The 25,377-nt window shown below is 37.0% G+C and overlaps 2 protein-coding genes and 1 pseudogene across 6 annotated transcripts in view; 2 read left to right on the top strand and 1 right to left on the bottom strand.

Moving 5' to 3' along the window:
- The window catches only part of IKZF5 (IKAROS family zinc finger 5), a 44,235-nt gene extending 19,514 nt beyond the window's left edge, over nucleotides 1-24,721 (top strand). For all 3 annotated transcript variants that reach the window (XM_069099158.1, XM_069099159.1, XM_069099160.1), the window contains 3 exons: nucleotides 18,339-18,502; nucleotides 19,360-19,542; nucleotides 20,787-24,721. In XM_069099158.1, the coding sequence (XP_068955259.1) occupies nucleotides 18,370-18,502; nucleotides 19,360-19,542; nucleotides 20,787-21,730 (1,260 nt within the window). In that variant the 5' untranslated portion in view covers nucleotides 18,339-18,369 and the 3' untranslated portion in view covers nucleotides 21,731-24,721. The remainder of the gene's footprint in view (nucleotides 1-18,338; nucleotides 18,503-19,359; nucleotides 19,543-20,786) is intronic.
- BUB3 (BUB3 mitotic checkpoint protein) overlaps nucleotides 1-25,377 on the bottom strand; it is a 555,213-nt gene that overhangs the window by 275,318 nt on the left and 254,518 nt on the right. The window lies entirely within an intron of this gene.
- Nucleotides 558-872, top strand: LOC138168368 (heat shock cognate 71 kDa protein pseudogene; annotated as a pseudogene).

Here is a 25,377-nt window from a genome sequence, read left to right as displayed (position 1 = left end):
GGAGTGAGATTCCTCTCCATAGTGATTGTTACATATGGCCATGTGGCACAAGAGCCTACAGGCCATCAACCCTTGGGTCTCATCACCATGGCACCCTTGTCCTGATGCCTGCAGTTCCCTATAATCCCTGTGAGTCAGAGACTGGACTTTCAGGGCAACAGGCTGCCTGCCCTGCCCCCTTTCCTTGTGTTACTTTATTGACTACTCATTTGACCCACCACAAAAACCTGCACAATTCCCTAACAGCTGTTTAAAAATCCCTAGTTTGGACTCTATTTTAGTAGGTTTTGATTTTTACTGGTTTTAGCACCTAGAATACCAGGTACTTTAGGTTTTAATTTAATACTACATAATTATGACACTACAAAAGTCATATTTATGTTTCCTTGTTATAATCAATAAATTACATTTTAAAGTGGAAGTGAGGAAAATGACTATGAAAGGTTTTTTTTTTCCTCTTTTATTCACACATCTGATTAGCTATGAAGACTAAGTAAGACTCCTTAAAAATGGGCAGGGAGGTATGGTCCAGGAGGCTGAGAAATACAAGGCTGAGGATGAAAAGCAGAGACAACGTGTCTCCCAAGAATTCTCTTGAATCTTACGCTTTCAACATGAAAGCAACTGTAGAGGATGAAAAAGTGCAAGGCATCCTTGACAAATGTAATAAAATAATCAACTGTCTGGATAAGAACCAGACTGCTGAGAAGGAAGAATTTGAGCATCAGCAGAAAGAATTGGAGAAGGTCTGCAACCCCATTATTACTAAGCTGTACCAGAGTACAGGAGGCATGCCTGGTGGGTTCCCAGGGGGTGGAACAGCCCCATCTGGAGGTGCTTCTTCTGGACCCACCATTGCAGAAGTCGACTAAACACACCAGAAAGAGCATTCCACACAGCTTTCCAAAAATTGAAGGACTCAAATTTGTAGCCAAGGCAGTAGCAGTTTAAAAGTAACATTTAAGCTACTGTGTAAATCTGGGCATTCTGAATACTTCAATGTGTGCAGAGGGAGAGAAGTGAACAACATTGCACTTTATCAGTACTGTAAACAAGTGGAAATGCAATTGTCTTGGAGAATAACATCTATTTAAAATTGGTACCATAAAAAAAAATGGGAAGGGAGTAATGGATATGAAGCTGTATGTTCCATTGTTCTCCCTGAAACTGGATGATGTTATATTTCTAATTGTTACCTACAGTGAGTTCTGAAAGTACCAAATTTTCATTGTAGTACTCATCTTTGAGCTAGGCTTGGATGATTTGGAAGGAAGAATTTTAATTTATTACTATTATTTAAAAATTTGGCACATGTTCCTGCCATATATTAGAAGTTTTTTATAACTCTTGTATGCAAAGTAGGTATAGCTCACCCAGTATAGGCAGAAGGAGGATTCTTTAGGAATATTATATTTTTACTATATTTCAAATTACATGAGTCATTTTCTTCCTGGGTGGAATTTCCAAATGACCTATTTTTTTTTTAAAGTAAATCTCATTTTGAATACAGTATCCAAATTCATAATTTGAGGTGTTAAATACATTAACATTTCATTTTGTACACTTAACTTTTTGCGATGTGTTAAATGAATTTTGGCTAATATTTGTGCTGTTACCTGGTTTATGTGATCTCTACAAGACAACATGAGTTTATCAAGGACAAACTATACTAGACTAACCTTATTTCCTTTTTTGACAGGGTTACTAGACTGGTAGATCAGGGGAGTACCATAGACCTGGATTTCAGCAAGGCATTTTGGCAAGGTCTTTCATGCTATCCTTGTGGACAAGAAGGAGAAATGTGGACTGGATGGTAGTATGGTCAGGTGGATTTGGAACTGTTTGAGCGAAGAAGCCCAAAGAGTTGTGATTAATGGATTAATGTCATCCTGGAGAATGGTCTCTAGTGGAAGGTCCCATGGCTATCTTTGGCCCTATTTTGTTTCATTTTTATCAGTGATTTGGATAATGACATGTTTATCAAATTACAGGTAATATGAAAGTAGGAGGGAATCACTAATACATTAGATAACATAATTGGAATCCAAAAAGATCTCTGCAGGCCAGAATGATAGGCCAAATTTAATAAGATGAAATTAAATAGGAATTAAAGTCTTATAGTTGGGTTCACAAAATCAATTCTACAGGTATAGGATGGGGAAAACATGATTTGCCAACAGTTTATGAAAAAGGGATGCAGGAGTTTTAGTGGAACTAACATGGGTCAATAGTGAGATGTTGCAGCCCAAAAAACTAGCTGACCTGATCTTAGGTAACAGTAAAGAAACTTAGTGTTCAGGACAAGGCACAATAGAACAATAATCCTAATGAAACCTGGCCAGACCACCTGTGAAGTAATGTGCTCTGTTCTGGGAATCATATTTTGAAGTTAAGTTTATACTATGTTCCAGGCACTGTGTCTGGTGTCAGGGATACAAAGATATAAATGAAACAATCCCTGCCCTCAAGGAGTTTATATTGTGTTGGGAAGGTAACGTACACACAGAGGTTTATCCAAAAATAAATATATAATGCTTTTAGTGGGGAGGTGCTCATTTGAGGGTAAGGAGGCAAGATGCTCTCACATAGGAATTGTGTTTCAAAGAAAGCTAAAGGAAGTGGAAGGAATGAGGGAGTGCATTCTAGGCTATTGTGTGAGGAATATCAATTAGGACATCTTGACTGGATTGTAGAGTGAGTAGAACAATGTACAATAAGTTCGGAAAGGTAGGTTTGAGCCATGTTGTTAAAGATATTGACAAACTAATGACCAGGAATGATGAGGCTTGAAATCATGTCATATGATTTCAGTTGATCAACTGAAAGAACTGGGAATGTTTAGTTGGTGTCTCAAGAGGGACATTATAGTGGTCTCTATGTGTACACACACACACACACACACACACACACACATCTGAAGGTATTTTCTAAATCTTCATCCATCTTGACCTCTCTTCAGCACTTAACAATGCTGACCATCCTGCTTTTCTTGTGATTTTTCTCCTTTTTGGTTTTTCTCTTGTTCTCTTCCTTCTCAGTCTCCTTTGCTGGATCATCATTTCTATCATACCCCTCATCCCAAGATGTGGCTGTACCCTTGGGCATCTCTTTCAAGTGGTGACCCCATCATCTTCCATGGTCTTAATGTTCATCTCCATGTAGATCACTTTCAGGTCTGTATATTCAGATCTTTTCTCTCTCCTGGGTACCAGTTCTACAATCCCAACTACCTGTTGGACATTTCATTTTAAACTCAACATATTAAAAACTCATCATCTTTCCTCACAAAATTACCCACCTTCAGAACTTTCTTAATTCTTTTCACCACCTAGCTTTGTGACCTTGGTTTCAACTTTGATTCCTCATTCTCATACTGCAATCACTTAGCTGCCAGATTTTATTTTTTCTGCCTCTACAAGAATATCTCATCCTTTCCCTACTCTTTACCCTAGACCAGGCCCTTATCTTGCCTACACTGTTGTAATAGCTTCCTGATTGGTTTCTTTGCTTCACATCTCCCAACTCCATTCTATTCTCTACAAAAAATTCAAGTTTTACTGTGTCATTCCCCTACTCAATAAATTCCTATGGCTCCTTATTACCTTTGGACTCAAATACAGACTCCTGGCATTCAAAGTTTTTTACCACCAGGCCCTAACCTACTTTTCCAACCTTCTGACTTATTACTCCCTTTCATGCACACTACCATCCAGTCACAGTGACCATCTTACTGTTCTCAGTATGTGCCATTCCACCAGTTCTTTCCTTACCTTCTTTCTCAGAATTTTAAAGTTTCCTTTGAAGGCTCAGCTCAAGCTCCATCTTCTACATGAAGCCTTTCTTGGTCTTCCTGGCTGCTAATACCATCCTCAGTCATTCATTCTCTGTTTAGTGCAAATTTTTTATACACTAACATATACATATATATATATATGTGCATATGTTTACATACATATGTATGTGCACATGTCTCCCCTATAGAATGTAAGCTTCTTGAGAGCAGGAGCAGTTTCCCTTTTATCTTTGTATTCTCTGTGCCTAAAACAGTACTTGTCATTTAGTATATATTTAATAAACGCTTGCTGATTTACTTTCGTATTGTTCCCTTTCATGCAGACTCCTATATGATATCCTCTTCCTAGTTGTTCTGTCTCTTGAAATTATTTTATTTTGTGTATACTCTGTATTTATTTATCTTTGTATGTATTGTATCCACTTAATAGAATGTAAGATTTTTGAAGACCAAGATTGTTTCATTTTGGTTTTTGTATTTATAGTTCATAGCACACAGTGGGTAAATAAATGTTTTATTGAATTGAATATGGTTGCATTATGTATGTTCAGTTGTAACCAGCGGGAAACATAAGAAAGAAAATGGAGAAAAATAGCATTCATTACTCCTTCCAAGGGGGAGAACAGTTAGGAAAAGGGGCTAAGATATGTTGAACCCAAGGACCTCTCAAAACATCTTTTATATTTGTCTCCCTTCCACTTCCACTTCCACTGTCACCACCCTAGTTCGAGCCCTTGTCTTCTTTATCCTGTATTATTCCAGTAGCCTTCTCATTTGTCTCCCTTACTTCATTCTAAACCCCCTCCAATTAATCTTCCACATACCACTTCATCTATATGTGAGTATTCTTAATATGTTCTTTCAGAGATCATTCTTTAGCCCCCCAAAATTTAGAAGGTCCTCAGTAAAGTTTAAATTACTTACTATGGTGTTTGAGGTCCTTGATAATTTAGCCTTAACATATCTTTCCAGCTTTTTGATTCAAAAAATATTTATTAAGTATCTGCTACATGCAGAATACTGTGCTACACATTGGAGGAGATATAAAGTTTAGATGAGGCATGCTTTTTATCCTAATGGAACTTGCTATCTTGTCTGGATGATGTTACATGATAATTGCACAAGAGATGCAAAACAGAGAGAGATGTAAAATAGAGTGATTTGTATAGTTCACAGGTGGGGGTGGGGTGGGAGGGACCATGGAGGGAGGTCATCTAGGGAGATCAAGAAGGCTTTATGGAAAAGGTAGCATTTGACTTGGACTTTAAAGGGAATTCAATAGCCTTGATGGGAAGAGTAGTGGGCATCCTTTTAGTAGTAAGGAAAATATTTGTCCAATTGTTCGTACTTCCCTGAAAAATATAGGAAGCCATTTACAAGTGCTCATTTAGACAGTGCAGCAGATTAGAAGTAACTAACATTTGAAGACAACACAACTGCAAAAGCAGAACCATCTGGGTTCATTTATTGTAAGGAAAAAACATTCAACACTGAATTAGTCCCTGAGACTAATATAGTGCCGTGTAACACATTAAATTGGTGATAAATGGTGTGATTGTCAAAAGAAAATTATGTTCATTATGGTCCACTTAAGAAGTATATACTGTATTTTAGAAAAATTCAACTCAAAAATGGCTGAAACATAAATGGATAAGCTTCCTTTATTAAAATTTTGTATAGTGAGAATACTTCATTCTTCAATAATACTGTTATAAGTGAATTACTGTGCTGTGATGAACCACCCACTCCCTTTGGAACGGTAACTGACAACGCCATTTTACATTCTATTTTGATTTGTGAACCAAAAGTTTTTCTAATATTCTAGTTGATCTATGGTCTCATTGGTCTCATTGAAGTCAGTATACCCTCCAGTGAAGCAGATTGAAAACCTCCCATAATCTGCCCATGGCTTATTACTTTTTTCATGTTGTTAAAGGGTAAATTTTCCCCCAGGGAATGAGTTAGGGAGGGAGAGTACCCAATTTGCTGAGGGTATGCCTCAATTTTACTTGATTCTTTAAAGGATACTAATTAATCATAAATGAATTATCTTAATATGTGAACAGCTCAACTTTTTTGATTGTATATTTTTAAATTTATTTTTGTCACTTTTCCACATCTGTAATATGTTACTGTCTTTAAAATGACATAAAAGAATGAGGAAAGCTTTGTTTTTCTTGTTGCAGATCACTAGTCATTGAATCTTTGTTTAGATGGTAAACTATCTATTTATTAAATAGCTTTTGATGAGGAAAAAACATTTTAGTCTAAAGAGAATTTAAAGATAGTTTACACAATATTTTTATTTAGATTATAAAGTTTTTTATTCCTTTTATACTGATTGATTTCTTTATGTTCTTGCCTTCATTGTGGGGATAAGGGGAGAACAAGGATGGAGGGGGGGGGAAGCATACTAATAAATGCAGTTGCTTTTATTTTGGGATTTAAAAAAAGTATCAAGATGTAAAGTATGAAGTATAAGAAGATTTTGACTATTTCTTGAATTTCCTGGGAATGTTAATTCTTCTGTGAAATCTCACACTGGACTGTTAGAATTTTTTGGCTGATCTGATAGTATAAAAAGAGATGATAATAAGTAAGCATTTTGAAGGAAAGGAGGTAGGATACAGAAGAAGTATGAAATACGCTCTCCACTCAACAAAAGCAATTTCTGATGGAGGAGATAAAACAAACACGACATAGATTTTTAAGTATAATTGGACTTAACTATTCTTGTTAAATGAAATTATTTTAGACTTTTAGTTATAAGCATAGGGTGATGTGATGAAAATACTATTTTGAGATTCATCTTGCAGAAAGATATGTGTAGGCTGGAGGTGGGGAAGAAAACCAACTAAAACACTTTGTAAACCTTAAAAAGTTAAGTGATACTACTGTGCTATCTTGGTGATGATGAAGACCCTGGTTAAGATTGATAGCTGTGAAAAGGACACTGAAGGGGAGAATGTGAGATATATCTTGAAGAAAATATAAGGCTTAGTGACAGGTTGGCTGTGGGCTTGGAGGGACAGGGAGTCAGCAGGTAAATCTGGTTTCTAGGATGAAACAAGCCAAGAGTAGGAGTGCCTGATTGGGGCGGGGGGTACAAGAATAAAATAAAATTGTGGAAGGACTGATTTTCATCTTCTTAATCTGTCTAAAATGTATTGTTAATCAATTCATCTTAGTAAAAATGCCCGGCCACCATTTTATCTTGAAGGTAAAGCTGAGAGTTAGACTGAACTATCAGGATAACTTTAATAATTTTGTATTTTTAATAGATATCCTTACTGGGCTGTGGAGATCAGTATGGTCTCTGACTTAAATCAAAAACCTTTCACAACTCGGACCAAGTGTCTGACATGTGATAGCATGGGAAGCTATGTCTATAATTTTGAATATTATTTAAAGAAATTACTTTTTTTAATATTACCCAAAAGAAGATATTATTCTCACATCTTGTGCAGCTCACTATCAATACAGGGATTACAGGATTTAGAATTGTAAGGGAATCACTGCATAACAAATTTAGAGGTTAACCCATTACACATAGAGGAAACCGAAGCCCAGAGAAGATATGTGAATCACTCAAGGTCAATAAGGTAGTAAAGAACAGAGATGGGATTGGAATTTAGGACTTATAGGTCCATTTCTATCACACTTACCACTACACCATACTATTTCTTCTGTTTCAACCCTTTGTTTTTGGAGATAAAACAAAAATCTAAAAAGTTTAAAGGGCATGCTGAAAGACTCAGCTGCTAAGTGGCAGGGCTGAAATTTGAATTTAAGTGGGTTCTAAACGCATTGTTCTTTCTCTTGAGCAATACTTCATGATTGTAAGTAAGTCCTCAATTGAATTTAGCCAAACTGCAGGATATAAGTAAAATCTTAATTTGTACTAACTCTCGGGAAGTCCACAATGAAATTTTTTTAAAAAAGCTAATTTAAGAAATGAGCATCAACATGGTATAATAGAAGCGTAGATTTCTTCATCGGTAAAATGAGGGGGTTGGACTAGGGGACTTCCTAAATCTATGATACTGGGATAACTGAGAAGAACCTTTGAAGACTTGAAGATTGCCTGGAATATAGTCACTTTCCCTTGTGGAAGGAAAGCCCCACCCTTCTCAGAAAAACTAAGAAGTATAAAGGAAATGTTAGGAGACAGAAGAGAACAGTTGTTTTTAGCAGCAACAATAGTAGAAAGTAGCCTGTCTGCTGGTGGTGAGAAAGGGATCTAAAGGAGGCAATAAAATAGCTGAGCTGGCAACTAAAGCCTCCTCTGCCTCAGTAACCTCTGAAGGAAGTGGGGGAGGGGTGAGAGAGGGGCAGATTAGGGTCCAAACAACTGCCTGTACCTTTGTAACCCTTGGAATCATGGGATACCTTTACTCTTGATGCATATGCCTACAGATGTGGCAAATTCCAACAGTGGCAGCCTGTGAAGGCATGGGAAATAAAACAGCCCCTTGTAACTCGTTATGTTGGTCTTTGGATACAGAATACACATGAAACTTGTGCTCCTTTGCTTGTGTTGTACAGTAATTTATCACAGTAGAGAGAGCTGTGACAGACAGCTTTCAGAACATAGAAATTTCCAGTCTTTTGGAAGGCAAAGGGAAGGTGTATAAAAACTTTGTACTAAACTTAAGAAATTAGTAATTTGACCAGAAAAAGCAGGGAAAAGTAGTGATTCATCAATTAGTATGTTATTGATTTCTGTATCTTGTATGAGTTCAAGGCTCAGAAAGGGAAATAATTGAAATTTTTCACAGATTCAGAGACATGACAGGAGTAATACCATATGATTAATCAGTCAGCAAGAATTTCTTCCTCATCTACTATGTGCCAGGCACAGGGCTAGGCATTGGGAATACAGAGAATGAAGCAATCTCTACTCATGCTTTCAGGAGAAATAATCTGTGCATGTGTAAATATGGATGTAATAAATACAAAATCAATTACAAGGGACGGAGGAGGGTACTAGGAGTTGTGGAGGAGGGTCAGGAAAGGATCCATGTAGAAGGTGGTATGCAGTCTCTCATGTAGCCTCCCTTTTCTTCCCCACTACTTTCGCTCACTTCCCCCCACCCCAACTCCCAGCACTAAGACCTAGATGGAAAATCTTTATCCCCCCCCCTCCTCCTCCTCCTCATTATTATGATCACCATCAACTCATATAATATTTCAGTTATGGTATTATGAGCCACTACTTGAAACCTCCTATAAATTAGAAGTGAGAAAAAACTCCCTCTATACCTTATTTAGGCCCATTGAAAAGATTTGTGGATGTCTCTACCTCTATCTCAGAGATCATTGAAAAAGCAAAGAGATTTTTATGAAGTCAACTAAGATGTTTATTTTCAGAAGAATGATTTTGCTGTTTCAGAGTGAGATATGGCATTAGAGAATTAGAGATAGCTGATAAATGAATAAATCATGATGTTATGGAAAAATATTTATGACTTGCCAAAGAACTCATTTCTGAGAGCAGTCCTAAGAAACACTTCAGTTTTGCTGGGTGCTTGCTTTGCCCATAGTCAGCTCTAGGTCTTGAAATGAGTTTCACCAGGGTAAGATAAGCAAATAAGATCATAAGCATCTGAGTAGTCCTGTTCTTGTTCATTCATTATTTCATATGAGTTTGGCAATTAAACTATTTTATTTGAACTAGACCTTTGATTTTATTTCATAGAGGAACTTCTTATGCCAATGTAGGTTGACACTTCTGTACAACTTCTTACATCATGGGACACTTAGACAACCAGTATGTCATAGGCCTCACTTGAACCCAGGTTTTCTTGACCTGGAGGCTTAGCTGTGTCTATCCACTATATTAAGATGCCTCTCACAAGCTAATCATTTACTCTCTTATTTATTTTATTCCCCTTCCCACCAATCCCCCCATTCCCCCCCAAAAAAGGAAAAGATTATAAGTATCTTTCCACTGCTTACCACATACTGGGCCCTGAAGGAAAATAAGGATTGTAAAAGGCAGGGAGGAGGGAGTGCATTGTAGGCGTGGAGGAGGGGAGCAGGGAGGCGGGAAGGAGGAAAGGTGTAGCTCTTGTGAGGAAAAACAGAATGTCAGTTTCCTGGAACAGCTTGTGGGCTAGTTTGTAGCTAGAATGTAGTGTGATATGGGATAATGTAAAGCAAGGCTAGAAAAGTTTGTTGAAGCGAGGTTGTGGAGGGACTTTAGATGCTATGCTGAAGAGTTTGCATTTTATCCTACTACAAATAAAAGGTGAGTATTGAAGTTTTTTAAAAATAATTTTATGTTTATTTTTAGTTTACATATTTCATTTACACAAGATTTTGAGTTACAAATTATCTCCACATCTTTCCCCTACCCACTACTACAAAACAGTGATCTCACTGTATACCCCCCCTCCCCCAATCTGCTCTCTCCCATATTGTAGCAGCAAGCACCTCGAGGGTCCTCAGGGTTTGCTGCCACCACAGGTTCTTAGATCTGCTTTGTTAAAGGAAAGCAACTCAAAATGGGTTAACAAGCTTACTTTAATCAGTCAAACATATATCGTTTACCTTGTTCAGGGGAAAAGGTCAGCACCCCGAACTTCAAAGTATACAGGCAGAATTATCAAGACAGAAACAGATCAAGTAGACAGATTTCCAAATTGTCCAACCATTACATCCATACCCAGTCAACATCTGGGTTTCCACATCTGGGTTTTTCAAAGCTGGGGGGGCTCTGGACAGCAGCTTCCCAGAATCCAGATCAATCACAGAACACTTCTCAAAGTGAGCCCCCAAAACAAAGCTACACATCGGGGCTTATATAGCCTTCTCCTGGCTCAGAGAATGTAACAACCTTATTGACTCACTGGCCAATCAAAAAGTATCTACTGAAAAACAAGCCTCCCACCCCAGGCTTCAGGTGCACTTTAGCCTAGGGGCAGGGAAGATCTTCCAAATTTGCATTCCCATTACACATATCCTCCTCCATACCCCCTCCAACTTTCCAGTAGGACAAGATGGATCTATATCCCCCAGTACCTGTATATCTTATGTCTCAGTTACATGTACAAAATAATAATAATATATTTTTTAAAACATTTGTAATAGTAATGTAATTTAAAGATCCCCCTGTATTGGCTTGGTTTTTGGTTTGATTGTGTTAAAACCCAGAGCTTGTGAATCCCACTTGTGGGATGGACTTGTTGACGTGAAAAGAGAGGGCTGAACTGGGAGGAGCTGGTGACATAAATTTAGAGAGACACAAGAAAAGAGAGAGGCAAAAGAACTTTTTGGAAGCAGCATCTTGGAGTCAGAGAGAGAGAGAGACTGAGAGGATTGCTGAGGGCCAGTTTGAATTGCCCAGGACTTTTGAGAGCAGTCACCCAGAGCTGCCAAGGACTGAGGAGACATGGCTGTTATGCTGGTACTTTGTCTGTCTGTTTTGATATTGTTTTGCCAGATTTGTCCACTGGTGAAAGACAGTCCTGCTGTTGCAGAGGGAACCTTGCTGTTGGTTCAGAGCTCCTGAGACTGTTCTGCAGACAGATAATGAATTAATGAAGATACTGGCAATGTATCTTGTGGCCTTGCTAAGCTTTGTCTCTCTAGGAACAAAGATTGCTGAGAACTTGCCTCAGGTCAAGATGAAGAAAAGACCTCTCTTTGGGTATTAAAAGCTGTGCTTAAGCTTGTTGTAACTCTGGGGTAGATGGCCTATTCAGTTGTAATGCAAGGGTGGGGAACTTCTGACTTTTTTGTGCTCTGTGATTGAACAAATAAATGTACTTTACTTATGATTGGAAACTAATCTCCATTTGAGAAGAGGGGCTTTGTGATGGACTAAATGAATGTACAGCCTAGGGGTGGAGTAGTATTTAGAAGAGGGACTTTGTGATTGATTAAATGAATGTAATGTCCAGGGGTGGGGTAGTACTTGGAGATTATTGAATTACACTTGGTAAATACTGTATTTTGAATGATATTATATTTTTATTTTCTCTGTTCTTAATTTTTCACAGAATAAAATGGAGATCACCTATGCTGGTATTTTGAACCTTGGGAAGTTGCCTTTACTTGGCATTACAACATTTGATTTTAAAACTTTAAATTCCAAATTCTTTCATTCCTCCCTCATCACCCACCCTTACTGGGAAGATAAGCAATTCAATATAGGTTGTACATGTATAGCTAAGCAAAACATTTCCATACTGGATATATTGTGAAAGGCTGACTATATTTCCCTGCATCCTATCCTGCTCCCCACATGTTCTGTTCTCTACTTTGACCCTGTCCCTTTTCAAAAGTGTGTGCTTCTAACTACCCTCTCCCCCAACCTTCCCTCCCCTCCATCATCCCCCCTCTCATCCCCTTCCCCCCTACTCTCCTGTAAGGTGAGATACCCTATTTAATGTGTATGTCATTTCCTCCCTAAGCCAAATTCAATGAGAATAAGCTTGACCCATTCCCTTTTACCCTTCCTGTTCTTCCCCTCCATTGTAACAGTTTTCCCTTTCCTCTTCTATATGAGGTATTTACCCCATTCTGTCTCTCCCCATCTCTGCTCATATTCCTCTCTAACCTTTCAATTTCACCATTTGAGCATCATCCCTTCCTGTTCAATTGGTCTTGTGTCCTCTATGTATACCTGTACACATACATATATACATACACACTCACATATTTATTTATACACCCATATACCCCCCTCTATAGACATATGTGTGTGTGTGTATACACACATTTATATTCCCTTCACCTATCCTTATACTGAGAAAAGTTTCATTAGTTACAATTATCATTTTTTTCATGTAGGGATGTAAATAGTTCAACTTTGATAAGTTCCTTATGATTTCTTTTCCCTGTTTACCTTCTCATGCTTCCCTTGCTTCTTGTATTTGAATGTCAAATTTTCGGGTTTTTTTTTTTTCTGTCTATCTGGTTTTTTCATCAAGAAAGTTTGAAAGTCCTCTATTTCACTGAATGACAATATTTTCCCCTGAAACATAATACTCATTTTTGCTGGGTAGGTGATTCTTGGTTTTAATCCCAACTCCTTTGACCTCCAGAATATCATGTTTCAAGCCCTTTGATCCCTCAGCGTAGAAGTTACCACATCCTGTGTTATCCTGATTGTTTTTCCACAATATTCAAATTGTTTCTTCTTGGCTGCTTGTAATATTTTCTCCTTAATCTGGGAACTCCGGAACCTGGCTATAATATTCCTAGGAGTTTTCTTTTTGGGATCTTTTTCAGGAGGTTAACGGTGGATTCTTTCAAGCTCTATTTTGCCCTCTGGTTCTAAAACATCAGAGTAATTTTCCTTGAGAATTTCTTGAAGGATGATTTCTAATTTTTTTTTTTTGATGATGGCTTTCAGGTAATCCAATAATTTTAAAATTATCTCTCCTGGATCTATTTTCCAGGTCACTGGTTTTTCCAGTGAGATATTTCACATTGCCTTCTATTTTTTTCCATTTGTTTGGATCTGTTTAATAGTATCTTGATTTCTCATAAAGTCATTAGCTTCCATTTGCTCCAGTTTAATTCTGAAGGAATGATTCTCTTCAGTGAACTTTTCAGATTCTTTTTCCATCTGACAAATTTGGCTTTTTAAGGCATTCTTCTTCTCATTGGCTTTTTGAGCCTCTTTTGCCATTTGAGTTAGTCTATTTTTTAAGGTGTTATTTTCTTCAGTCAGGTTGTTGACTTTTTTTTTTTAAAGGCTTAATGAAAGGAGTAGCCTCATCTTTATTTTCATTTATTTTTTTGCATTTTAGAGGGGGAAGGCAGGGCAGTTGGGGTTAAGTGCCTTGCCCAAGGTCATGTGGCTAGTAAATGTTAAGTGTCTGAGGCTGGATTTGAACTCAGGTCCTCCTGACTCCAGGGCTGGTACTCTATTCACTGCTCCACCTAGCCGCCCCTTTTGACTCTATTTTCATGATTTTCTTGTATCATTCTTATTTCTCTTCCCAATTTTTCCTCCACTTCTGTTATTTGATTTTCAAAATCCTTCTAGAACTCCTCCATGGCCTGTAATCAATTCATATTTTTCTTGGAAGCTTTTGGTGTAGGAGTTATGACTTCGTTGTCTTCCTCCCATTCCATGCTTTGATCCTTTTTGTCCCCCAAAAAAGAATCTAAAGTTGGATTGCTGTGCTTGCTTTGCTTGCTCATTTTGCTATTCAGTTACTTGACTTTGAGCTCTTTGCCACAGTAGAACTCCACTTTCAGAGGGGATAGCTTTGTCCCAAATTGCTGGGGTTTTCTCAGCTGCTGGAGCTATTAGTTGGGTGCCCTCTCGGAAGCCTCCACAGGCTCTGGCACCTGGTCACACACCCTGGGCCAACCACCCAAGACAGCTATCCAGATCCAAGAAGGTTAAAGCAAGATCGAGTACCCCTCAGAATGGTTGCTTGATCCCCCTACAATCTACAGGCCAGGAGCTCTGAAGCAGCCATGTGGAGGTGGCTGCATGACAACCCCACCTAAGCCACTTCTCCCTTCAAGGGGACAGAGGCCAGACCAAATTCTCAGCCTCCCTGTTCCCAAAGTTCACACTGACCTTTTACTTTGCCTTTGGCATTTATGTGTTAATATTTTTATGGGTTAATTACTGGAAACCACCACAGCTGCTGGTGATCCAATCTCCTGAAGTCCCTCCAGCTGTGACTTGCAGGTGCTGCCCTGAGGCTAAAACCGTGGGCTCATGTGGGGCTGGGCTAGGTTCCCAGCACACTGAGATGACCCCTTCCTGTCCACCTTCTGGGCTGCCTTCAGCAGGAGATTTATTTCCCTCTGTCACTTTGTGGGTTCTTGTGATAGTAATGGCAATTAAAGATTCCCCTGTATTGGCTTGGTTTTCAAATTGATTGTGTTAAAACCCAGAGTTTGTTAATCCCACCTGTGGGATGGGCTTGTTGATGTGAAAAGAAAGTCCTAAACGGGGAGGAGCTGGTGATGTAGATTTGGAGAGACACTAGAGAGAGGCGGAAGATTTTTTGGAAGCAGCACCTCGTGGAGAGAGAGACTAAGAGAATTGCTGGTGGCCGCTTTGAATTGCCCTGGACTTTTGAGACCTGCCCCCTGAGCTGCCAAGGACTGAGGAGACATGGCTGTTTTGCTGGTACTTTGTCTGTCTGTTTTGATGTTATTTTGCCAGATTTGTCCACTGGTGAAAGACTGTCCTTTTGTTGAAGAAGTCCTGGAACCTGGCTGTTCGCTAAGAAGGCCTGCGACTGTCCTGCAGACAGAGAGTGAATACTGTCCACTGGTGAGGGACAGTACTGTTGTTGCAGGGGTCTGGAGACTGTCCTGCAGACAGAGTGAATACTGTCCACTGGTGAGGGACAGTACTGTTGTTGCAGGGGTCTGGGAGCCTTTCTGTTGGTTCAGAAGCCCTGAAGAAGGATTTTCTTGTTGTATGTTTACAGAAATCCTGGGAGAGGGCTTTGCTAATGTGTTCAGGGGTTCTAGGACTGTTCTACAGACAGAGGATAAATTCATGAAGGGACTGGCAATGTATCTTGTGGCTTTGCTAAGCCTTGTCTCCCCAGGAACTAAGATTGCTGAGAACTTGCCTCGTGTCAAGATGAAGAAAAGACCTCCATTTGGGTATTAAGTGCTGTGTTTAAACTTGATGTAACTCTGGGGTAGATTCAATTGTGATCCAGGGGTGGGGAACTTTTGACCTTATGTTTGGAAACTAATCTCCATTTGAGAAGAGGGGCTTTGTGGTGGACTTAATTAAGGTATAGCCTAGGGGTGGAGAAGTATTTAGAACAGAGACTTTGTAATTGATTGAATGATTGGAAGGTCCTGGGGTGGGGTAGTACTTGGAGATTATTTAATCACACTTAGTAAATGCTGTATTTGGAATGATGTCATGTTTTGATCTTCTCTGTTCTGGGTTTGTCACTGAATAAAATATGGTATTTTGAACCTGGGAAGTTGCCTTTCCTTGACATTACATTACAGTTCTGTAGCTCTGAAGTTTGTTTAGAGTCATATTTTATTGGTATTTGAGGTGGTTATGGGGAGAGCGCACAGAGTTTTCCTGCTTCTATGCCACCATCTTGGCACCACCCCCAAGTATAGAAGTTTTTGAGCCAGTGAGTACCATGATCAGAATATTTTGGTAACTGTGTAGTGGTTGATTGGATAAGAGAGACACTGGAAGAAAGGAGATCAATTAGGAGTTTATTATGATGACTTCTGGTAAGAGGCAGTCAAAACCTGAACTTGTGTGGTGGAGATCAGTGGACTTATTTGAGAAAATTAGAGGTTTAAAAATTTGGGAAGCTTTAAAAATACTTTGGAGGTAGGAAACTTTGCAGGAGTGAGTTTTGGTTTTTCTTTGTATCCCTAACACCTAATGCAGTGCTTCATGATGTATTTAATAAATATTTGTGGAACTAAATTTGTTGAATTTAGTTATTCAGTTAAGAACAATTCTCACAGTTCATTGAAGAAGATCCAGGTGTTTTCCTAGGATAGTGTCAAAAAGAAACATCCTCTACTATATCGTAATAGAGTTTTACAAAAGCTAGATGTTATTCAGCCCTATTATAGCTAGTAGAAATAATGTCTTAACAGGAGATTAGAGGTCTGCATAGTCTAGAAGAAGGAGAGCCAAAAGATTTGTGAATATTTATTCAGTATTGTCCAGGAGTGAGGACGCTCTTGGTTTATTTAAAACAACAATAACAACACATTTTACTGATATTTTTCTTGGCATAAGACACTTCTTCACTAAACAGTCTCAGAAACTCCCCTATAGAGTATATTTACCCTCCTCCCAACAGCTTATTGGTTGTAACAGAAAGAAAGAATATGTTAACTTTGATGATTGACCATTGTTATTTGACAAAAATTTGGTTGCCTATTGATGTGCTTTTTTATATTATACATATTTGAGTGTATTGGGTTTTTTGGCTTAGCTTTCTTCTCTGTTCATCATTTCGTATGTCATCCTATGTTTCTTAGAATTTTTCATATTTGTCATTCCTTATAACATGGTAATGTTCTATTATATATGTATGGTTTATATAGAAATATAATATTTATGTAGTTGTAACTCTATCAGTTTGTACATGTTTTGCTTTTAGTTTTTTGTTATCACAAGGCTGTTATGACAGATTATTACTATTATTTTTATTTTATTGTCAGTAACCTCCTTAGTAGTATAGTCCTAGTAATGGAATCACTAGATTTAAAATGATGAACTTTTCTTGCATAATTCAAAGTTGTTTTCTAGTTTAACTAATTTATAGTCCCATTGGCAATAAATTAACATCCCTGTTTTCACATAGCCTGCCTAGCAATTAATTTTCCCATTTTCTTGTCAATTTTGCTATCTTGATGGGTATGAAATAATACCTCATGGGGACTGTGTAATCTCTCTTAAGAATATCCAGTTCCTTTTTGTGGTGCAGTGGGAAGCAGTCTGGATTTAGAGTCCGATGACCTGGGTTCTATTTCTGATTCTGCCACTTAACTACTTGCATGAGTTTGGACAAACCACCTAACTAATTTAGGCTGTAGTTACCCCATCTATAAAATTGGGGGAGAGGGATTTGGAGATGATCTCTACATTTCTTTAGCTGTAAATCAGATGTTCTTAGACTTTCTTGGACTCCTTTGGCATTCTGATGAAACCTGTGGACCTCTCCCAGAATGACATTTTAAAATGCATAACATGCATTGTGGTAATTGTGATATCAAAGCAGGTGGTAATGCGGGGGAAATAGCCCTAGTTCTAGGAACCATAAATATTTTAGTAATCATGTAATTATGATGAAAACTAATTATATCAAAATATGGTTATTAGAATAGTTTTTAAGAACAAGGTTATGGATCCTGGTTAAGAATCCCTGTTCTAAATTAGTTATCCTGTTTCTTTGAAATCTCACAAAGCAACCTTACAGTATTGCTATTTGAACTCTCGAATGAGCATACCCATCCCAAGGGGTCTTGTGGAGATAGGTAACTGGTAGGTTGATAACTTTTTAAAAGGCATATCTCTCAGGCGGCCAGGTGGCTCAGCGAGTATGAGCACTGGCTCCAGTGTTGGGATCACCTGGAGAGCAAATCCTGGGCTCAGACACTTAACACCCACCCAGAAGCACCTGGCTCTGTAACCTTGAGCAAGTTACTTAACCCCAATTGCTTAGGGGCAGCCAGGTGGCTCAGTGAGTAAGAGCACTGGCTCCAGTGTGGGGATGACCTGGATCAAATCTGGGCTCAGATACTCAGCACCACACTCAGAAATAACTGGCCGTGTAACCTTGAGCAAGTTATTTAACCCTGATTGCTTAAAAAAAAAAAAAGGCATATCTCTAGCCAACTCTTTCTGGGTTCATGAAATTGACTTTTTGAGTTGCAAAGCTCAAGACTAACCCTTGTTCTGGGTACAGCCACTATGAGAGATACATTTTATCAATCTAGCCAGTCTCTATTCTGCCACTGTTTAACTTTTAGTTGCAGTTACATTGTAGGTACCCAATAAATATTTGTTGAGTTGGCCTGGACAGTATAAAGTTGTAATTTAGTTTTATTTTTCCAGGTATAAGAAATAATAAACTAAGAAGGTGAATATGGGTGAAAAGAAGCCAGAGCCTCTGGACTTTGTGAAGGATTTTCAGGAATATCTCACTCAACAGACCCACCATGTGAACATGATCTCTGGATCGGTTAGTGGGGACAAAGAAGCAGAAGCTCTTCAGGGAGGTAGATTAATTTTTAAATATTACATATTTCACTTATGTAAGCTGCATTGTAAACACTTATTATGAAGCACAAACTATTTTGTGAATTGTTTGCTTTTTTTGAAAAATAGAATATTTTATTCATTACTATTAATAATAGAGAATGGCTTTGTGGGGAAAAGCAGATTCTAAAGATTTCATTTACTAAATTGTAGGAAAATAGTATAGTAAGCAGCTTTCCTAGAAATCTGAAGACCTGAGTTGTCTGTGACATTAGGTAAACTGACCACCTTGAGCCAACTACTTGGATTCTCTGGCCCTCAGTTTCCTCATCTGTAAAATAAAGGGGTCAGATTAGATGGTTGGCAATGACTCTTTTAGGCTTAAAGTTCCATGATTCTTAATGCTGATTGGTCCCAAACCTTTAACTTTTATCTTGGGAGCTTAATAACACAGTAAGAAACTGAAGATCCTGATAGACAAATACAACTTAGAATTCAGGTGTACAGTACTTTGAATTGGATGGAAAAGTGGAAAGAAAGTCCATTAATTCTTTCAGACTAAAATAACATCTGTTCTACAAGTCATAATGTGATAACTATGCATATTTAGGGGGACTGGTTAAGTGCTTAAATTCACAGACAACGATGTTCTATTATGCAAGTAACTTTAAAGTAAATTTTTATAACTTATATACATATACATGTTTTCCCTTCTGTGAAATAAGGATATTGAGGAATAATAAATGAGTAAGTGAACTAAATGAATCTTAGTGTGATTAAATTATCATTTGTAAATGATTTTGTACCACCTCAAATCAAAATATAAAATTGTAGTATTTGTAGAGACTTGATTTCTATTGCCATACTTTGTTTACAGCTGGGACAGATGGTGATCAAAATGGACTTGATCATCCATCTGTTGAAGTGTCCTTGGATGAAAACTCAGGAATGTTGGTGGATGGATTTGAAAGGACATTTGATGGAAAACTAAAATGTCGATACTGCAACTATGCCAGCAAAGGAACAGCGCGGCTCATTGAACATATTAGAATTCATACAGGTAAATGAGGTAATTTCTTGGTATGGATGCTTGCAATAGTTTAAAAATGAAGGATAACACAGGGTTTATATTAATGAAGAAATTCCCCTTTCCATCAGAAGTATCATATAAAATAGAGGTACAAATTAAAACTTATCAGAGTCCCAGAGCACTGCTTCTTTGGTAGAGAGCATTATTTTCTACACATCTTCCCACCCCAGAGGGTGTATTGTGGAGCTTTGAAGCACAGTGGCTCCTATAATACATATCGGCTGTGCCCAGCTTTGTGCTGGTCCTTTATTATTTGCCTGATGCTGCTTTATATCATACTGATCAGCCCTGGAGTTTTGCATTTTGAATTTGATAATAATGTTTTTTATTGGCAGTAGGGTGTGGCAGGTGGTAATGCTTGGGAAATAGCCCTAGTTCTAGGAACCATAAATACTTTAGTAATCAGATATTTCCAAATTATAATCTCATAGGATTTGGCAATAATCTTCTCAAAAATGTTATGTCAGTTTTTATGCATGATGTACTGATTATCTGGAAATGTGACAGTGGGGAAAAATATGTACTGCCAGATATGTGAATTTTGAAGTAGAATTATCTAATTTTTAATTAACTTTATTAATTTAATTAACAAAGGACAAGAACAATTATAATTAAGGTTTTAGTGCCGTTTTAAGCTATTCAAGTTTAAAACTGCACTTAAGACTTTTGAAACAACCTGTATACACATACATACACATACATCTGATATATTATGGTATAGATTATTTACATTATGTGCATTATATACATTGGTAGCTTTTCTGTAACTTAAGTCTTCAGTTCCTAGAGCAGAGAGATTACAGACCTTCTCGAAGTCCCACAGCCAGGAAGTGTCAGAAGCAGGACTTGGAAGCCTTGTCTTCCTCACTTTGTATCAGCTCTCACAATTCAGCACATGTCTATATTATGATGTAGGGAATATCATTATTAATCAGATATTGTGATTGTTCTGCTCTTTCTTCTCATCTACAAGAGTGCTAATTATAGCTAAAAGAAAATACATCACAGATTTTGTGCCAATGAGAATAATTTACTTTAAATCATTTGTGTGTATTTGTGAGATCTCTTTATTCCTTGAATTTCTTGTGTTCCAAGTATATCATTTTTCTGTGCTTATCAAGATAGTTCTTCTACACTTCTAAATTCAATCAATATGAGATCATGAAATTTTCTATTAATGTGCTTCTGTTCTTAATTTTCCATTATTTTTACAGGTGAAAAACCTCATAGATGTCACTTATGTCCATTTGCATCAGCTTATGAGCGTCATCTGGAAGCCCACATGCGTTCCCATACTGGTGAAAAACCATACAAATGTGAATTATGTTCCTTCCGCTGCAGTGATAGAAGTAATCTTTCCCATCATCGTAGACGTAAACATAAAATGGTACCAATTAAAGGTACTAGGTCTTCCTTAAGCAGCAAGAAAATGTGGGGGGTTTTACAAAAGAAGACTAGCAATCTAGGGTACAGCAGGAGAGCACTAATCAACTTGAGTCCACCTTCCATGGTGGTTCAGAAACCAGACTACCTGAATGATTTTACCCATGAAATCCCAAATATCCAGACTGATACGTATGAAAGCATGGGAAAAACGACACAGACTGGTGGCCTGCCAAGGGATCCACAAGAACTCATGGTTGACAACCCATTAAATCAACTATCCACTCTAGCAGGACAGTTATCTAGCTTGCCACCTGAGAATCAAAACCCACCATCTCCTGATGTTGTTCCATGCCCTGATGAAAAGCCTTTTATGATTCAGCAGCCCACCACCCCAGCAGTTGTTTCTGCTGTTTCAACAAGTATTCCTCAGAGCTCCTCTCCTACAAGTCCCGAACCTCGGCCATCACATAGTCAGAGGAACTATAGCCCTGTGGCAGGCCCGAGCAGTGAACGCAGCGCTCACACTAGTACTCCCAGCATTAGTAACAGCCAGCCCAGCACGCCAGCCCCGGCCCTACCAGTTCAGGACCCTCAGCTTCTGCATCACTGCCAGCACTGTGACATGTACTTTGCAGACAATATCCTTTATACTATTCACATGGGATGTCATGGGTTTGAAAACCCTTTTCAGTGTAATATATGTGGATGCAAATGTAAAAACAAGTATGATTTTGCCTGTCATTTTGCAAGAGGGCAACATAACCAGCACTGATACAAAACAATCACATAATGCTTTTCTATGGTCTTGCTTTTCTAAAATTTCATGTTTCTGTCATCCTTAATGAGGTATCTACTAATTTAAGAGATCATATCTTATGTTTCTAAATTGTAAATTTGACAATGGAGACAAATTTTTCGTGTCTGGTCAGGAACCTTTATGTGTTAGTGATAAGGTAGATAGGATTTAATTTAGTTTGAAGTTTTGTTTTTTTTCTCTTTGTTTAGTATATAAGAATTGGAGTGCAATTATATCTTATGAGCTTTCATTTAATTTTCCTACATTTAATACCCATAAACACTTTATAATGTTCATTCAGATCTTCTTAGTGTTTCTGTTTACATGTTATTTCAGCTTGTCAAAGTTATTTTGGTACCTTGTAACTTCTACCATGTTCTAAAATGGTGATTTGTGAAAAAATTTTACTAAACCAAACCACTTAAAACGTTTAGTGGGAGGGTTATTTTAAAATAACTTTTAACTGATAACTTTATTCCCATGTTTTGAATTCAAGCAGTTGTATCAGCTAAATTAACAATGGCTTTAACTGGTTTCAGTTTAGGAAACTGCCTTTTTGCTAAGGGAAAAAAAAATAATATGCAGTTTCTGATGTTTAAAAAAAGTTATGAAAAAAAATTCAAATACCATTTTCTTGAAAAGAAAAAAAAAACCCAGCATCTAAAATTAGTTTGAAAATATATTGTTCACTTCCATGATATAAAATAAATAAAATTTCATATTTGTATCTCTTTTTTACTGTTTTGGCATGGTGAAAAGGTGGTGTCCAATTTCTGTTGCATTCACACTATTGCACTTTCAGTCTATTAAAAAAATTGAGCTAAGCAAAATAAGTATCTGTTGGAGTGAGGATACCTGTTACTTCACAGAAGTATCCCTGAAAATGTCTTTTTCTTTTAACATTGTACTTTTTCATCTTAAATTTTCTCTGGTGTTATAGGCATCAGACAGACCAGATAACTAATAGGAGTTGCAATTTCCTCCTAATAATTTGATTACCAAAGATGAACATCAGAATGTCATCCTTTACAATTACTTTTTTTAGTCCTGGAAAATATCCTTCAAAAGGTTTTGGGGTTTTCTGCCCTTCCTTCTCTTCCTTACATGACAATCTTTTCTGAGAAAGCCACAGAAACTTGGATGTGTATAAAAAAATTTAATTTGAAAAAGTAATCTAACATAAGACAGAGCCTATTTAAAACCAGCCTTAAACTCTTGTGCAAATTGTAGTTTAGTGCCAATATTTTCTTTGGATTCAAACTGTCATGCTCATTTGCAGGTATGCCAACCAATAAGTAATAATGATGATAATAATTGTGTGTGCGTCACAGCTATCTATGAAAGGCATTTATATCAGTTCAGTAATCAAGATGGAAGGGTAACAATAGGGATAAATTTTCCTAAATTTGACATTTGATATTGTAAAGATTATAAGAAGTACTACATAAAAGTAGAGTGAATTAACTTTGAAGAGAATGCTATCCTTTTCTAGTCATATAATAAAAAAAATAAATTAGGTTGGTTAAATTATGATTTTAAAATGCAATTTGGATCTGAAAGTTGTACTACATAGTCTTACATAGAAAATCCTAATTTTTAAAATATATTAACCAAAAAGGACCGTTAGACCAAAATAGAAAATATTGATGCCATTAGCTAACAATAAAACTCCCTGATTGTGCAAGGCTAATGGACTCTCTAATCTCCACTGAGCTGGAAATGGCTGAGAAGCCATAAAAATGTGCTTTTGTGTTTAGCATAAATTATAAATGCATCTCAAAGTATTTCCCCAAAACAATTATGTCTCTTCCTCATAAAATGTAAAGCTTCAGAAACAAACATTCTATTTTGCAGTATTACTTAAATCTCTTATTCTGAAAATCATTCTTACTGTAGGAATCTAAATGTAAGACTTGGTTCTAGTATCTTTAACATGGGAGGGAAGAAACAATTATTTGAAATTCTTGAATTTTAAAAAAAATCATCCTTATATACCCCAAAATATAAAATGGAATGTTTAACCTAAAAAAAATTGTTTGTGAAATTCAGAGTATCTATACTGTGTTGTCTATGCCAAACAATGGACTTGACTGTTTTTCTGACAACTAAAAGTAGATTTTTAATGTGCATTTAAAAATTAAATAAATGGTAGTTTTCCATAGTTTTATACTAGTATATATACAAATATTTGCTATAATCTAAATAAAGAGCACAATTGGTATTCCAAAGTTATTTCCTTCTTGCAAACTAAATTTAATTCTGAATGTGTTGAAATGCACTAAATTGTTAAAGGTCAGTTACTAACTTTTTTTATTTAAAATTTTAGCAATTTGTTTAAATTCTGTATTTGGAAAAAAAATGTTAATTCTCACACTTAACTATTAAACACATTTTCCCCCACTTTATTTTTAAAATGTCAAAACATTTTATAAACAAAATTTGTTGGAAAAAAATTTAACATGCACTATTTATAAGTACTTTATTGTTAACAGGCATTTTAATGTTCTGAGACTAAATTTATTTTTGTTCAGTGAACATAACAGTTTAGACTTTAAAGTTGGTAGATAACTTCACTAATATTTTTTTAAGAAACTGTGAAGATTAACAGGGAATAATTTTATTTCAGATTTTACAAATGCAACGTATAAATACAGCTTCTTGAAATTCAAGTAAAGACTAGAATTTTCCCATAGGTTATTTTCCACTGCTGTTTTTTTTTTTTTTAAAGCAATCGGGGTTAAGTAACTTGCTGAAGGTTACACGCCAGTTATTTCTGGGTGTGATGCTGAGTGTCTGAGCCTGGATTTGATCCCCAGGTCATCCCAACATTAGAGCCGGTGCTCTTACTCGCTGAGCCACCTGGCCACCACCCCACTGTTGTTTCAATACAGAAATAGATGTCTTGCCATAAAGGTGCAGGATTTATGACAAAGGGAATGTTACATTACCAAGAAATTTTCATACACCTCATGACTAATTCAGGTTCTGAGAAAAATATGTATCAAAATGATATCCTATTACAGAAAACATTCCCTGCTAAATACTTTTTTCATTGAGCAGTCTTAGAGTCTATGTGTGTTGTGTTTACCTTTGTTAATATGTATTTCAATGTAAAGAGCATATTTTGTATTCAAAAGATGAAACATGAGTTATGGGTGTAATATTCATTATACTGTGTAGTGGTTACAGAAAAATTCAATGCCGAATAACTCAACTTTAGTGCAGTTCATGTTGTGAAGCTCTGCTTTTGTAAAATATGAATAAAATAACACTTTCTAATGACTAATATCCTTTTTAAAAAAATCTGTAACCCAATTTATGCTTAGTTAACTAAGCTTGAATATAGTGTGACTCAGTAAAAGCAGCTTTACTAAGCAATAATGTAGCTAAAATACAGCGTTCTGATATCTGCAAAGCACTTTAAGCACATTTGTTTTATTTATCTTGTACAAACCCCTCTGAGGGAGGTATTCGTTTTGAAAATGAAAAACTGAGGCTCTGAGAGGTTAAATGAATTTATAGACACAGTGTCAAAGGCAAGTCAATCAATCAATAAACTTTTAAGTGCCTACTGAGTGCCAGACCCTGTGCTAAGCCCTGGGGAATACAAAAAAAAACAATAC

The sequence above is a fragment of the Petaurus breviceps genome, unplaced genomic scaffold (assembly GCF_028583685.1).
Source record: "Petaurus breviceps papuanus isolate PSGF00001 unplaced genomic scaffold, PetGlider_PUasm1.0 37, whole genome shotgun sequence".
NCBI classification, from domain to species: Eukaryota; Metazoa; Chordata; class Mammalia; order Diprotodontia; family Petauridae; genus Petaurus; species Petaurus breviceps.
The sequence above is the reverse complement of the archived record's forward strand: the minus strand, read 5'-3'. Positions and strand labels throughout refer to the sequence as shown.